The sequence below is a fragment of the Dasypus novemcinctus genome, chromosome 13 (assembly GCF_030445035.2).
Source record: "Dasypus novemcinctus isolate mDasNov1 chromosome 13, mDasNov1.1.hap2, whole genome shotgun sequence".
NCBI classification, from domain to species: Eukaryota; Metazoa; Chordata; class Mammalia; order Cingulata; family Dasypodidae; genus Dasypus; species Dasypus novemcinctus.
The window spans coordinates 100,448,459-100,462,416 of record NC_080685.1 but is presented as its reverse complement, the minus strand read 5'-3'; the positions used below and the strand labels follow the sequence as shown (position 1 = coordinate 100,462,416).

The following is a 13,958-nucleotide window of genomic DNA, read 5'->3' as shown; positions in this document are numbered from 1 at the left end:
AATGGAACGTGGGAGAGTGTGGGCTATGGTGTGGACCACAGGCCATGGGATGCAGCGATGCCCAGAGATGTACTCACCAGATGCAATGGATGTACTCACCAGATGCAATGGATGTGTCATGATGATGGGGGAGAGTGTTGCTGTGGGGGGAGTGGTGGGGTGGGGACAGTGGGGGTGAATGGGGACCTCATATTTTTTGAATGTAATATTTTTTTAAAAAATGAATAAAATAAAATTAAAACAACAACAACAACAACAAAAAAAACCAAAAGAGCAAAGCTCCCGCTGTGGTCCTGGGCAGGAGGCAGCCATGCTGCCTGGAGGTGACCTGGAACCTCAGGCCCCAGAGCAGGCCTCCCCACGGGCTCACCCACCAGCCCAGCCAGGCCCTGCTGGAGATCAGCCCCGAGGCGGAAGTGCGCAAGAGACCCGAGGACTTCCTTCCGCGCCCCCTGGGAAGGGAAGGCTTCTGACCCGGGAGCTGAATTGTTTCCAAGAGATTTTAGGAGCTGGCGTCCCCTGGGGCTCAGCGCCCCCTGCTGGATAGTAAGGGCGACGTGGGGGAAGGAGCGGTGGAGATTCAGACCAGAAAGGAACGTCACTTGAAGGGCTACCCTGGGAGTCTCAAATTCTTGGGCAACCTGGGGTGCTTCTTGAACACACGGATTTCCAGGTCTCGGGCCCAGAGATTGGGATCCACGTGGTCTCAGGCAAACCCTGTAAACGCCATTGACAAGCCGCCCAGGGAGGTGAGCTGGGCGGGGATGGCCGTGGCCAGGCAGATGACTGGAGGCTCCCCGGTCTTCCTTCCTCCCCCACTCTAAGGTTTAATCACCCTCTTGTTCCAGAAACTTCTGTGTGGCTAGCAGTCATTGTTAATAGAACGTAAAACCCGAGTTGTTTTATCCCACCCTTAAGGGAGACAGTAAATAACCCAACCCAACCTGCTTGGCCTCAGGGTTTCCCAACTTTGCAAAGTGGGGCTGCGATCTGAAAGAGCAGAAGGGGGATGATGACGGTCACGTTGGTGAAGGAGAGTTTTCAAGACCACCAATTACTGATCAGTAAGCGTCATTTAAACTGGTGGGAGGGGAATTAGAAAAGACACGAATCGGTGGCTTTTGAATGCTAGGCTGAATGAACTACTGGAGGTGCAGAGGGGAGAGAGTTGTGCTAGGCAGGCTCCAGCACCCCAGGGGAAGGGGGTCCGCGGCCATCGAGTGCCATCCTCGGACGGCGCAGCCCCTGCAATCACCTGTAGGGCTTAATGATTTTCTGTCCGTATCGCAGGGCTCCTTCCCAGTCCTGCATGTACAGACAGACGCCCATGGCCTGGTACATCATGTGCAGCATGTACACGTTACTGTCCTCGAACATGGAGCTCATCTTCTCCTGGCTGAGCTCGCAGATCTCCAGCAGCTCACTGGGCGGTGCTCCGGCGTCAAGGAAAGGACAGGCCGGGGCGCGAGGAGACAGCCCCAGGCAGGTTCAAGCAGGCATTTCAACTATACCACCCGTCCCGGACACACTGTCCTCCCCCCAAAGCTAATTCCATAAAGCAGGCAAAAGCAGGAGGAACTGGTTTTTCCTTAGGAAAAACCCTCAAAACCTCCAGTGTTAAAACTCAAGCATTTTTGCCACAGGAACAGGCCCTCAGTTCGGAAAGAAGCAATGGTGATTAGAATCACAAATCCTCAATCAGCTCATCGAACTCAATCCCGCCAGGCTGACGCAGGAATCCCTGGGCAATTTGGCCAGAGCATTTTTCGAGGAAGAAGCCCCACCGAGGGCAAGTTCCTTCTTTTGCTAAGAAACCACAGTGCCTTTCTCCAGTTTCCTTTCACTGCTCTTACCTCTACCCTCTGGAGTATAATTCTAGACCCGTTCCAGCTACCTGGAAAATGCTACCTACTGTAGAGGTCAAGAACGGGGATTTGGTAGACAGGGGAGCTGGGGCAAACCCTGACCCTGCCAAGGTGAGCTGAGTACCCCTGGGCACTTACCTGTCATTGACCAGCTGCTTCTCCTCTGCTGTGGGAGGAGGGTTACCAGCCTTGTGAGAATTCGTTGAGATCACTGTACTAAAGCACTTGGCACTATGACTTGCCCAACATAAAATACCTAATAAATGACAGCCTTCAAAAAGTGGTTCCATTCAGTCTTCCAAAATTAAACCCTTCCCCTGGGCCAAACTAGTCAATACGGAGAAATAACCTAAGCACGACTTTGTAAAACATAGGATTGAAGCCATATAATGGGTGGGCAACACACTTTCCCCAGGGGACATTCTTCAGCATCTCGAACCCACCCTGCTCCTCTCCCCTCTTCCCACCTGCCCACACCGCTCGCCAGCGAGGATGGAAAGTGGGCCGCTGTAAAGGATATATTTGTAGTGCTTGGCCCTCCGGAACTCCTCGATGACATTGCGAGCGTATCTGACCATGTCTCGGATGGCTTCTGCCTTTGGGGGATCGCTGAGCTTCCGGATTTCCACCTTGGCTTTATCCTGAGGGAAATGTCCAAAGGTGCAAGGTGTTACCTGCCAGAGAAACTACACTGATGGAGAAACCTCTCAAAAAGTAAATATCCCCATGCAGAGGTAGAGGCCTTTTAGGGTTACACAAGAACAAGAGGAAATCTTTTCTTCTAAAGGAAATCCAATATCCCTTTATCTTTCCCCAAAACAGAGGAAAAAATGCCTTTTTCCTAGCTAATCCTTATCTGGGCAAGGTAGCTAGAACATGTTTGCTGTGAGCAGAGGTGTGGGCACACATCAAGGAATCATCAAGAGAGTGGAATAAAGAGGGGTGGTGTTGAAGAAGCAGCATTTGAGCAATGCCAGGGAAAATGCCAGATATTCTGATGAAGAGGTTGGAAAGCCTGCAAGTTATTCTCAGGTGCTTTTTCCCTCCCTTCTCCCCTCTGCAAATAGTAATCTGGCAGGTTCTTCTATTGCACGGTGGAATAGGAATGCTTCCGTCACCTCCCGGGAGCAGGTCTGAGCAGAGACCTGGTCCAGCTGGATCCTGCTGGTTTTCTCTGTGAGTTAAAAGGGTTAAAGATACCCTCGGCAGGGAAGCAGATGTGGCTCAAGCGACTGGGCTCCCGTCTACCATATGAGAGGTTCAGGGTTCGATTCCCGGGGCCTCCCAGGGAAGGCGAGCTGGCCCGAGCAGAGTGCTGGCCCGTGCAGGATAAATAAATGAATAAAAATAAAATAAAACAAAAAATCCCCGTTGCTGACTGTCCCAGGCACATGGGGAGTCTTTCTGAGAGAGGTGCTGAGGCACGGGCAGTGCCTCTGCCGGGTCAGCTCACCTTGTCCTTGGTGGTGCACTCCTGGCACTCACAGGTGAAGAAGTAGGAATCTCTGAGCCGGTCATTCCTGTCTTCGGTTGGATATAGGAGGTCGATGTAGCTGGTAAACACCTAAGTGGTCCAAAAAGTTGAAGCTTCAGTCTACTACCGTCGAGGCAGCCCTGGCCGTTCTTGGGGCCGTGCACCAGTTTCTGGCAGCAGCCCGGGCCCCAGGAGGGCCACAGCCTGGGGAGACGCTGCTGACTTTAACACACTGAGCTCCTTCTGCTGGGCAACCACCTCCCGGGCGCCCCGGTGGTGGGGCGCAGAGCTCCCCTACAGACTCGGGGAGCCCCGACAGTCAACCGGGAGGTTGAAAGGATCATACCTCCTGCCCTCCCCGAAGACACCAAGCACAGGCCTGTCTTGGCGGCAGAGGCATTTGCCTCGTGGGTCGGAGTAAAGGCTCCGCTGGGCGAAGATGCAGTTCGTCCCGGGAGCGAGCCCGGGCCTGGCCTTTGCTGAGCTCCTTTCATTTCACAGCCTGGCAGGGCTCAGGCGCTTTCACTGCCGCCACCGCTGCCTGACCGAGGGGAGAGCAGGACGAAACCACGCCGACACGCCTGCCCTTTCTCCCTAACACAGCTCGCCGGCCACCGGCAGCTCTGGGGGGCCCGGATGCCGGCCACAGCTTCCAGAACACCAAGTCTGCTGCCACCTCACCTAGCAGGCAGCCAGCCCCCCATCCTTCCAGCTGGGCCGGGGAGCCTGGGGAGTCGGATCTCTTGCCTTTGGACTCATGGGGTTCGGCCGTCCTTGTTTTGCTCTAACGAGGGTCGATAACTAAGACAGAGGGGATCAGTGCTGAAATGTCCATTATCCACTCCCGGGGATGGCACTTGCTGATCATCCCACACGACCAGGCGAATGGCTGAGGGAACAGATGGGTGCCACAGAGCCGCCAGCATGCCAGGCACGTCGCGCACCGGCAGGCGGGTGGGAGAAGCGCATGCCCGGGGTGTGCCAAGCCTGCCCCGACCCAGAGAGCAATAGGAAGATCTCGAGGCTTGTTCCGACGCCCTGAGGCACAGGCTCCTCTCCCACTGAAGGGCAAGTGACCCCCAAGCCACTGACTTCCCTGCCTTCTATGGCATCACTGCGTTTTAGACTGGCGGGAGCTCAGGGGCAAACAGAAATGGGAGCAAGTCTGGCCCTGCCTCCCGAGGCCAGAAGCTGCAGAATTCCCTTTGAGACCACTGCTGGGCAGCATGCAATGAACAGAAGGGCCCAGAAGATGGCGACAAAGGCCACTGCAGGGATGGACTCTCAGCCAGCCCTTCTGGGGACAAACTGCTGGCCTGTCCACCTGGCCCCATGATGCCTGGGACCCGAGACTCACTTCCCACTAGCCCGAATGGCCCGTTTTAACAAAAGGGGCATCGGGGACAGTCGCCCCACGGCATTCAGAAATCCAGACACCAAAAACGGGATTCCCTCTGCAAGACGAATGTAGCTTCTTTAGCCAAGGGTAGAAAGTCCGCACGGTGCAGCAGGCTTCAGGCCCCGGTTGGACTATGGACCAGCTAACATGTTCCAGAGGTATCGGAACCTTAACCACTTAGCATACTTAAGATTCAAAAGATCCAGACATGCACCTTAAAATAACATTAAAAATCACTGCACTGGAATTCAATCTAAAAGGTGTAATTCCATTCCCTAAAAATTCACGCGCCCAGCTAGGGACTTCACTGTTTACTTAAGGACAAATGGCACACACAACAATTCACGGTGCCCGCCTTTTTGAGGTGAGGCATCTTAGGAGGTAATTACAGAATCAATGCAAAGGGAGGCACGGCCAGGTGAGATGGCTGGGCCCTGGCAGGGGTGCGGCCAGTGGCCCAGGCCGCCCTCCACACGTGGGCATTAGGGGCTGGCGGCCTCCTGTCCCGCTCAGTGCTGACCACCGGCCAGCTGCGTAATTACACTCCGAGAAGGGAATCCCGGCCCAAAACGCCGATGAGTCATTTGGAATTGTAGCTCTGCAGTTTGTTCTCTCTTTTAGATAATACTGCTTTGGACCTTTTTTAGGGAGAGGGGAGGCAAAATTTCACTATTAATAAAAAAGAGCTCAGTCGTCCAGCACAGGAATACACAGACTCTAAAAAGGTCCACCAGACGGGCTCTTTTCTTTCTAAATCATTGTTAGAAATTTAGCTCAGTTAAAGTTATTCTTTCCTGTTTCTTCCTGACCAAAGGTGGCAATGGTGCACACTGAATGCTAAAGGGTAGGACCCCAAGCCAACGGGTCACAAATCTGGTCATTAACCTCCTGGAGAACAGACATTTCCAAACCTTGGGCCCCACAGGTAAGCTGCTGGAGCCGTTTGCAGCCAGTATTCCCAAGCGCCCCAGCACTCATTTTCTGCGTGGCCTTGCAAAGCAGCTGTCTAAAGCACACTGCCACAGCCCCCTGCGGCCACTCACCTCGTCTCCCGGGCTGATGTCCTGTACCGCTCTTACTTCTGCCAGGGTCCCCTTGTAGGTCACGATCACATTGGGGCAACAACTGTGATTCATCAATGCAACACTGCCAATCAGAAGAGAACATTCGAGTTTCTCAAGGGGGCAGGCAAGCTGTTTAGGTCACTCTACTTGGGGAACTGTATCTTGGCAAGGCATTTACAAAACACAACTAAAAGTTGGCCACCCCATTCCAGGAGTTTTCTGCTTGCTATAAGAATCATATCCACTACCTCAACCTTTATCAATATTGAAGAGTGAAATCCACAATTGAAAAGCAGCTGAAACCAACCAACCAACCCAACCCACTAAAATTCTTCCCTGTTAGATGCAAAACTCAAAACCCAAGAGCTGCAGCTAATTGCCGCTCCACTCTACACTGTAAAAGACAAATGCGTTGTCATTTCCAGGCCACTGTTTTTACCCTGAGTGGACTACTGCTAATGCGTCTTCTTCCGGGGCTGAGCCGTGAACACCGAGGGAAACGCCAGGTTCCGAAGTGACAGCTGTGATCCCCCGAAAGGCCCGAGAAGCCCATGCGGGCCTCTCTGTACCTCAATTTCCTCATCTGGAAAATTGGGACATCGCCACTCCTGCTGCTCAGCCTGCCGGCTTTTCAGGGGCAGCGAGGACAGAGAATTCGCCTATGCGCGGTGCTTTGAGCTTTCTGATTATATCAAGGTCAAAGTTCTAAGAACAGAAACTTCTAAACTACAGGGAAAAAGTGCTTGATCTCTGAAAATGCCGGCTTTGAAATCACAATGCCGATATGATTTCAGCCCAAGAGGATTCTTCCCCCAATTAAAACTGCCCAGAAACTGGGGCTCGCGTGCCTGTGGGCGCCTCCGCGTCCAGAGGCAGAACAGCCACGGAGGGCCGAATGACCTTCCTCACCCTTCAGTGACCCAAACCCCTCTTCTGGTTGCCCCGAAAATACAAAAAAAAGCAACAGGGTTGCACGGCCGGACTCGGAATGAGCTGTCCCGGGTTCAGAAAGGAACGCCGCCACATCGGAGGGAGGGGTTGCAGGGGCTGAAGAGAGGGTGGGCTAGCTCTGGGCCCAGGACCGACAGGAAGCACGTTCACCATCCCGGCCCTTGAGAAGGCCCACGCTCCCCCCTACCCGGCACCACAGCCCACCCGACCTCAAGGAAAAGGAGACAAAGGGAAACGGGCTCTAGGATATCTAACGCATAAATGCACCACGATGCAGTTTTTGTTTTTGTTTTTTTTAGGAAGTACCCGGGAGTAACCCAGGACCTGGGACGGGGAAAGTAGGCGCTCAACCATGGAGCCCCGTCCACTCCCAAGGGCAATTTTTTTTTTAAGATTTATTTATTTATTTAATTCCCCTCCCCGGGTTGTCTGTTCTCGGTGTCTGTTTGCCGCGTCTTGTTTCTTTGTCCGCTTCTGTTGTTGTCAGCAGCATGGGAAGTGTGGGCGGCGCCATTCCTGGGCAGGCTGCTCTTTCTTTTGCGCTGGGTGGCTCTCCTTATGGGCGCACTCCTTGCGCGTGGGGCTCCCCTACGCGGGGGGACACCCTTGCGTGGCACGGCACTCCTTGCGCGCATCAGCACTGCGCATGGCCAGCTCCACACGGGTCAAGGAGGCCCGGGGCTTGAACCGCGGACCTCCCATGTGGTAGACGGACGCCCTAACCACTGGGCCAAGTCCGTTTCCCCCAAGGGCAATTTTATGAAAGGAAAAGTAGATGGCTGGAGTCATCTTGCAGAAGACGTATTAGGTCATTCACTTCTAGACAGACTCACGGACATTTTTTTAAACAAGGAGAAGTAAGGCAAAAGAACCTAAAAGAACGCCTGTTCAGGGTTCTGTTACTTTCTCGGCAATCCCTGAAAAGGGTGAAAACTTCCAAGAGCATCACTGTCCGTCCCTTTAGTCTTTAAGATACCAAGAGCCACTCCAGGGTTCATTTCGGTGCTGACGGTGCCCACGTGGGCGCTCTCCACAGGCCCCCACGCCCTTCGGCCTGTTCTCCTTCCTTTTCCCAAGGGCAAATACCCCAAGGAGACTGTCCAAAAAACTCTGTTCCTATCAGGACTCAGTCTGCAGGAGCCTCAAAGTGACGATCTGGGAGTCAACTTTTCTGTTTCTCTGCTTCAAGCACGCCTCTGACAGCTGCTCACGGGACCCCATCCTGCCTGCCAGCACCTGGCAGCAGCACACACAGGCGAGGTGAGCGCCTCATCCCAGGCAAATGCACGGCTCAGCGTTCCCTGCACAGGCTTCCACCTAAAGGCTCCCCCAGTCTCTAGAATGGGGTGACCTCTTATAACGCGTACTGAGTCACAGAGAGGATGCAGGAAGCTCTTCTGCTCCACTTGTGAGGCGAGGGTTTGGTTTCAGAAGTCTGGAATACCCACCCCATCAGAGGGACAATGGCAAAGCCTTCCGCAGCCATCCCTGAAGTCAGAGCTATAAATATCTCCACTCGTCAACTGGCTGGGTGTTCCTGAATTGCTTGAGTATACCGGAAGGAGAGAAACAAATCCCAGAGTTCTCTGAAATTTTTCTCTACTTCTTCCAAACTCTGATGTCTCTGAACTGGTATTTCTCAAAAAGGAGAGCTGGGAAGGCGGCTCGTATATTCTCTACACAAACCTATGGCCAATTCTTGGCTGGCAATGAATGTTTCACTTAGAGTGTTAAAAACCCAACGATTTCTAGAACCACAGACATGCAGAAAGCAAATTTCTCAGCAGGGCATAGTCTGTTCTTCTGTGCGCACTCTAAAACGTTCTTTAATAACAGCTCTCTGCCTAGCAGGACTTAACAAGCAGCTGTTCTCTTAACTACTACCTTCCGCTCCTTAAGTGTAGGGGAAATATTTTGAAACCTGGCAGAATTAAAAAGGTGTCTTAATTCACTCGGAGTTTCATGTCTGCCACATGCAGTTAGGTGGGTTATTTGAAAATCAGAAAAATCAACTTAGTGTTAAATAAGAACAAAGACAGGAAACGAAGTCAAATTTGGCCTACTCTGGAAATATCGCTGATCCCAAATGAGAAAGTTCTTCATCTTCGATTGTGAAGCCGTTACAGTTAACCTGCAGTGAGAAAGGGGGAGAAAGGGGAAAAAGTGAACTACAGCTTCCCTCTGGATAGAAATAATTTCTTTAATTTGGACAAATTAACTAGGAAGATGTTCTGGTTTAGTGATTTTAAGACCTTTCCCTTGGCCATGGTACCTTCTATTCGAACAAGAATTAACCATAAATAAAAGCAGGACTGCCGGGGTTGACGGCACCCTCAAGCTAGCCTACTTACCCACCTACACGTGGTGGCCCAAGAATGTTACTTTAGCGATACTCCCCAAAGGCTCCATGCACTCAAGTGTGTACGAGGATTAGGACACCTGCAGCTTAATCCCAATCATGCTGTCCTCAATTCTCCCCCACTAAAAAAGAGTCCCTTAACCCAGTCCCATCTCATGTGAGGCGGCAAATACGAAAGCCCATAAATACCGAATCTAATTGCTTTCCATCCCGTGACAGGCAGAAGGACCCAGAAGGCCTGAAGCTACTTGAGACTTGGCCTTTCACTTCCTAGGCAAATCAACCACTTTGCCATCCTTTAAAAGAAAACGCCGCATCAGAAAGCACCAAGGGCCACCCTCACCATTTGGAAGCTTAGCTTAGAGCTGGCAGGCTGAACAGGAAAACATGCATCCCCTCCATTCTCGATCGTTCTATAAATTCAGCCCTTTCCCACGCATTTATTTAGAATCCTCAAGTGCCAGGCACTGTGGGGAGAAAGAGGAACAGGCCAACACCTGTGCCGTCAAGGACCACAGTCTCCTGGGAGACAATTCAGAGGGGGTTTATCACACATACCTGCAAGCTCACTGGCCCGAGGTCACAACGCCAATCTGTGGCCGGCTGGTGAGACCCTGCTGGCTCCCAGCTGTGTCCCTGAGGTACACACGCTGAATGATCATCCCAGGGGCTGGAGCCACGCTTCCGTTTTGGTACATTTCAGGCCAACGGGTAGGTTTTTCTTTTTTTTAGAAGGTACCAGGGATTGGACCCAGGACCTCACACATGGGAGGCAGGCGCTCAGCTGAGCCACATCTGCCCAATGAGAGCTGGTTTTTTGCTTGTTTGTTTGTAGGAGGCACCGGAGATTGAACGTGGGACCTTGTACATGGGAAGCAGGTGCTCTACCACTGGAGCTACATCCGCTTTCTGGGTAGGCTTTTTAAAACTAGCATCTACTGGGCACTTAATCTGGACCAGGCACTGTGCTTAAGTGTTGTATAATTACCATGACATAAATATGGTGTTACATGATCCATTTCACAGATGTGGAAGTTGAGGTTCAGGAAGGCTCAACGTTATGTGACTTATCCAAGGCCATATAAGTAGTTGATGGCAGAACGAAAGTCAGAATCCAAATTAGACACTGACAGCAAAACCTAGTTTCCTTGACTAGAACTTTTTTCTCATCTACTAAACATTGGTGTGGTCAGTTTTACTTAAAATTAACGGGGCAGGGGAGTGGATGTAGCTCAAGTGGTTGAGCACGTGCTTCCCATGTACAAGGTGTCAGGTTCAATCCCCGGTAACCTCCTTTAAAAAAAAAAAAACTAATGGGACAAAGGTGTGGAAATCTTGCTACACAGAGAAGGGCAATGATGAGTTTGACTTGTGGTGTTTACAATGCAACATAACACGAGGAAAATGGGAGGGCACTGTGGATTAGTAAAATAATGCACAGTCTTTGACATCCTGGGGCACTCTCCATAACCATGTCCATCAGGTGGGGTGTTTCTAAGGAGAAGACTTTAGCGTATTACTCTGAGTCAACTCCAAGTACCCTGACCTGTATTCTCGGTCAGAACCATTAACCAATGACCATGCGCCAACATTAGGTGAGAGTGAATTGGGATTTTTATTCATTCCATAACATTTCCTGGAGCACCAACTACGTGTCCTGTACCTTACTAGTGTCTCAATAATCTATATGCACTCTCAGAATGGATAGTGACATGCCTCTGGTGTCTGGTACCCATAACATAATAACTAAGATTCTCAGAAAGAGAGCATTTGACAATTTTCAAAACTGATCTAGGTACAGACAACTCCTGATGAACTGTGGGAGTGGGAGAGGACTTGCCCCGTTACTTCTTTGTCTCATCCTCTACAGCCAAGAGCAACCGGCCAGTTCTGCCATTCCAGATTCCTGCAGGCTCCAGGAGCTAGGCCCACCAGTCATCCCTCCATTCCCTCTCTCCTCCTCCTCTGCTTACAGGGGAAGGGTGCATGTGCTTCCTCAAGGCAAAGGCTTCTATAAGCACAAGTGCCAATCCTGTTCCTTTCGACGAGGTGGTGATGGCGTTTAAGCCAGACTACATAGCAATTTGCTTGCCAGCTTCTCCTCCCTTCTGAAGTATCCCTAGAGAAGAAGAGTGAACTTGCATATTGAGAAAAATACATGGGCCATGGTCCTTTTTTTCGAGTCAAATCAGGCGTAAGTGCCTTGCTAAAGCTAGTCTGGTAATTAGCGTTTAGACTATACGTAGGCTGCGCACCAGAAATATACTTCCCCACCAAGCCTGTGCTGCGGGTGATGGTAACGCACCTCGCGGCTGTGGAAGGAGGGCAGTCACTCGCCGCTGGCCGCTGGCCGCTGGCCGCTGTGGGCCACAAGTTAACCCCTAACACTCTTCCCTAAACCCAAGAGAGGGAAAGGGCCCAGGGGCGAGGGGAGCCCAAACACAGCTGGGGGCTGAGCAGCAGGACCCGAGTGGGGCGAAAGGCTGGAGCGGCCTTTTTTAAATGTTGCTTTAGTTTTCTCTGGAGATGCTGGATTCCCTTTTCAAATTTATCTATGAAAAATATATAAGTGTATATCTGTGCATATTTGTGCGTCTAAACACACATGTATTCAGAAGGGATACTATGTTTTGATAAATATAAAAATAAAGTCTATGAGGAAATTAATTATGCATGTGTGTATTTTTTTTAAAGGCACCTAAATGTGCTGGATGTTCTGGGTCCATCCAAATTTCCAGGACTCTGAGTTGCTTACCCCACAATTATTTTTCTACTTATGAGAGCAAGAGCCTAGATTTGTAGCTGTGAAAATATCTACACATTAACACTGAGCAAGCATTGCTGTGTTGGAAGACAAGCCATCTTCCTTCATAGCTAGAAGCGTGTATCTATTTCTTTTCTCTCCTCCTTTGTCACATAAACTTGTCTTCTCCAACCCAGAGAGAAAAAAAATCATGTACCAATTTTTACAAAGATTTAAGAGAAGTCAATTCATCAACTCTTCACTGTCACCCAAATCCACTGTGGTATAAACAGATGGCATAAATCTAGGATATTATGAAAATCAGGAAAGTTTTTTTATCATTTCTACCTTAATACTTACTCATAACTTGCCTTTTATTCTGATTTTAACAGTAACACAAGAGAAATATGTCCATACAAACATAAAGTTTATAAAGGAATTAGTTAAACTGTTAACAGTGTTGTTTTAGGGGGTTGAAATGGGTGGAAGTGAGGAAAGATTGTCACCTCTTTATAGGTATATATTTTTAAAGGTAGAATTGTGTTTTTTCCCCTTTTTCTTTTCAGTATATAAGTTACACACATTCATGTAGAAAAAAATCAGAAAATCACCCATCAGAAAAAGCAAAAATTGCCCACAACTCAACAAGGATTTCGACTCAATCTTTTTTAAAAAGTGTGTATGTGTATTTTCGTATTTTATACCTTTTCCACCCTGCTTCTACACTTACTGTTACATCACCATTTCCCCATCTCTTCAGACATTCTTTGAAACGTAACTTATAAAGGTTACGTGATCTTCCATCATATGACTGTGACATAATTTATTCAACCAATCCCCTACTGCTGGCATTTTCTCAGAATGAAGGTGTAAGAGAAGAAAAGTAAAACTGAATATAGGAACTTCAGGGCTTTTCTTCTCAAAGAGCTTAAAGTCTGCAACAGTAGCAGGTTGCTGGCAACGCATCTGTTTTCATAAACTCTTTCCAAGGCAGGGGTGGAGGTGAATTTTCTATGCTCTACTCATCACCAAGGACCAGCACAGAGAGGAACCCGCTCTGCTCAAGATCACCTAGCAAGGCTACGGCAAAACGGACCCAGCAGGCCAAGAGCCCTGTCATTCGGCAGACGCTCTACCGCTCTGTGGACCGGGCCTTCCACTCATCTTCAAGGCGTGTGTGCTGGGGAGAGGCGCACAGGGGAGAGGCTGAGCCTGAAGTCTTAGCCGACCCTGGCCTTCTTACCTGTGCAAAAAGCACCACCAGGCCGTCATTGTCGGGGAATTCCAGGTGCTTGGAGTAGAAGTGGTGGAGAGCGGCAATGTCGCTCTGGATCAAATCCTTCTTCTCGTTATCTAACTTATCCAGATCTAGGGACAGACAATTGAACCCATTATTTGCCAAGAAGAAAAACCCTGGATATCTAGCTACATCCTTCTCTTACTGCAAATGGCCAAGAGGAGAGGGAGGGGGAAAGAAAAAAAAAAAGGCCCTGGTCAAGTCTCCAGAGCAGTCTTCCCCATCACGTGGTCTAGGTGACAAACAAACCCTAGCAAGAACAAAGCGTGCCGCTCCTTTCTTACCTTCCTCCTGACAAGTGGAAGTCATTTGGGACATGAAATTTCAACTGACCCTTAGCAACAAGGTCAGGAACGAGTGGCAGTGACTGGTAATCGGCCTCGGTCTAGTCAAGGGGCTCCCAGCTGGCCCTGGAATCTGTGTCACGGTCAAGCAGACGGACAGCCCCTGGTTTAATGCCTTCCAGGAAGGATATCAGCTGTTTACAGGACTGCGATTCAGCAGAGATCCAAAAATACTCAACCTGCCAGGAGAGCCATCAGGAGATAGATCGGGATGCAATAACTCATCTCGGGGGAGCTCCTACCTTTCCTAAATTGTTTCCTAGTCATCCTGTCAACTCAGGAAAAAATATAACACCATTTTTCAAAACTGAGCAACAGAGAAGCAGATTTGGCTCAACTGATAGAGTGTCCGTCTACCACATGGGAGGTCTGCAGTTCAAACCCCGGGCCTCCCTGACCCGTGTAGAGCTGGCCCACGTGCAGTGCTGATGCACGCAAGGAGTGCCCTGCCATGCAGGGGTG

The 13,958-nt window shown here is 50.2% G+C and overlaps 1 protein-coding gene across 2 annotated transcripts in view; it reads right to left on the bottom strand.

Moving 5' to 3' along the window:
* Positions 1–13,958, bottom strand: part of SMYD2 (SET and MYND domain containing 2) — a 57,241-nt gene that overhangs the window by 6,715 nt on the left and 36,568 nt on the right. For both annotated transcript variants that reach the window (XM_004485170.4, XM_071207736.1), the window contains exons 5-10: positions 13,099–13,223; positions 8,817–8,884; positions 5,782–5,884; positions 3,319–3,429; positions 2,386–2,506; positions 1,256–1,430 (exon numbers count right to left, since the gene is read on the bottom strand). In XM_004485170.4, coding sequence (XP_004485227.2) covers positions 1,256–1,430; positions 2,386–2,506; positions 3,319–3,429; positions 5,782–5,884; positions 8,817–8,884; positions 13,099–13,223 — 703 coding nt within the window. The remainder of the gene's footprint in view (positions 1–1,255; positions 1,431–2,385; positions 2,507–3,318; positions 3,430–5,781; positions 5,885–8,816; positions 8,885–13,098; positions 13,224–13,958) is intronic.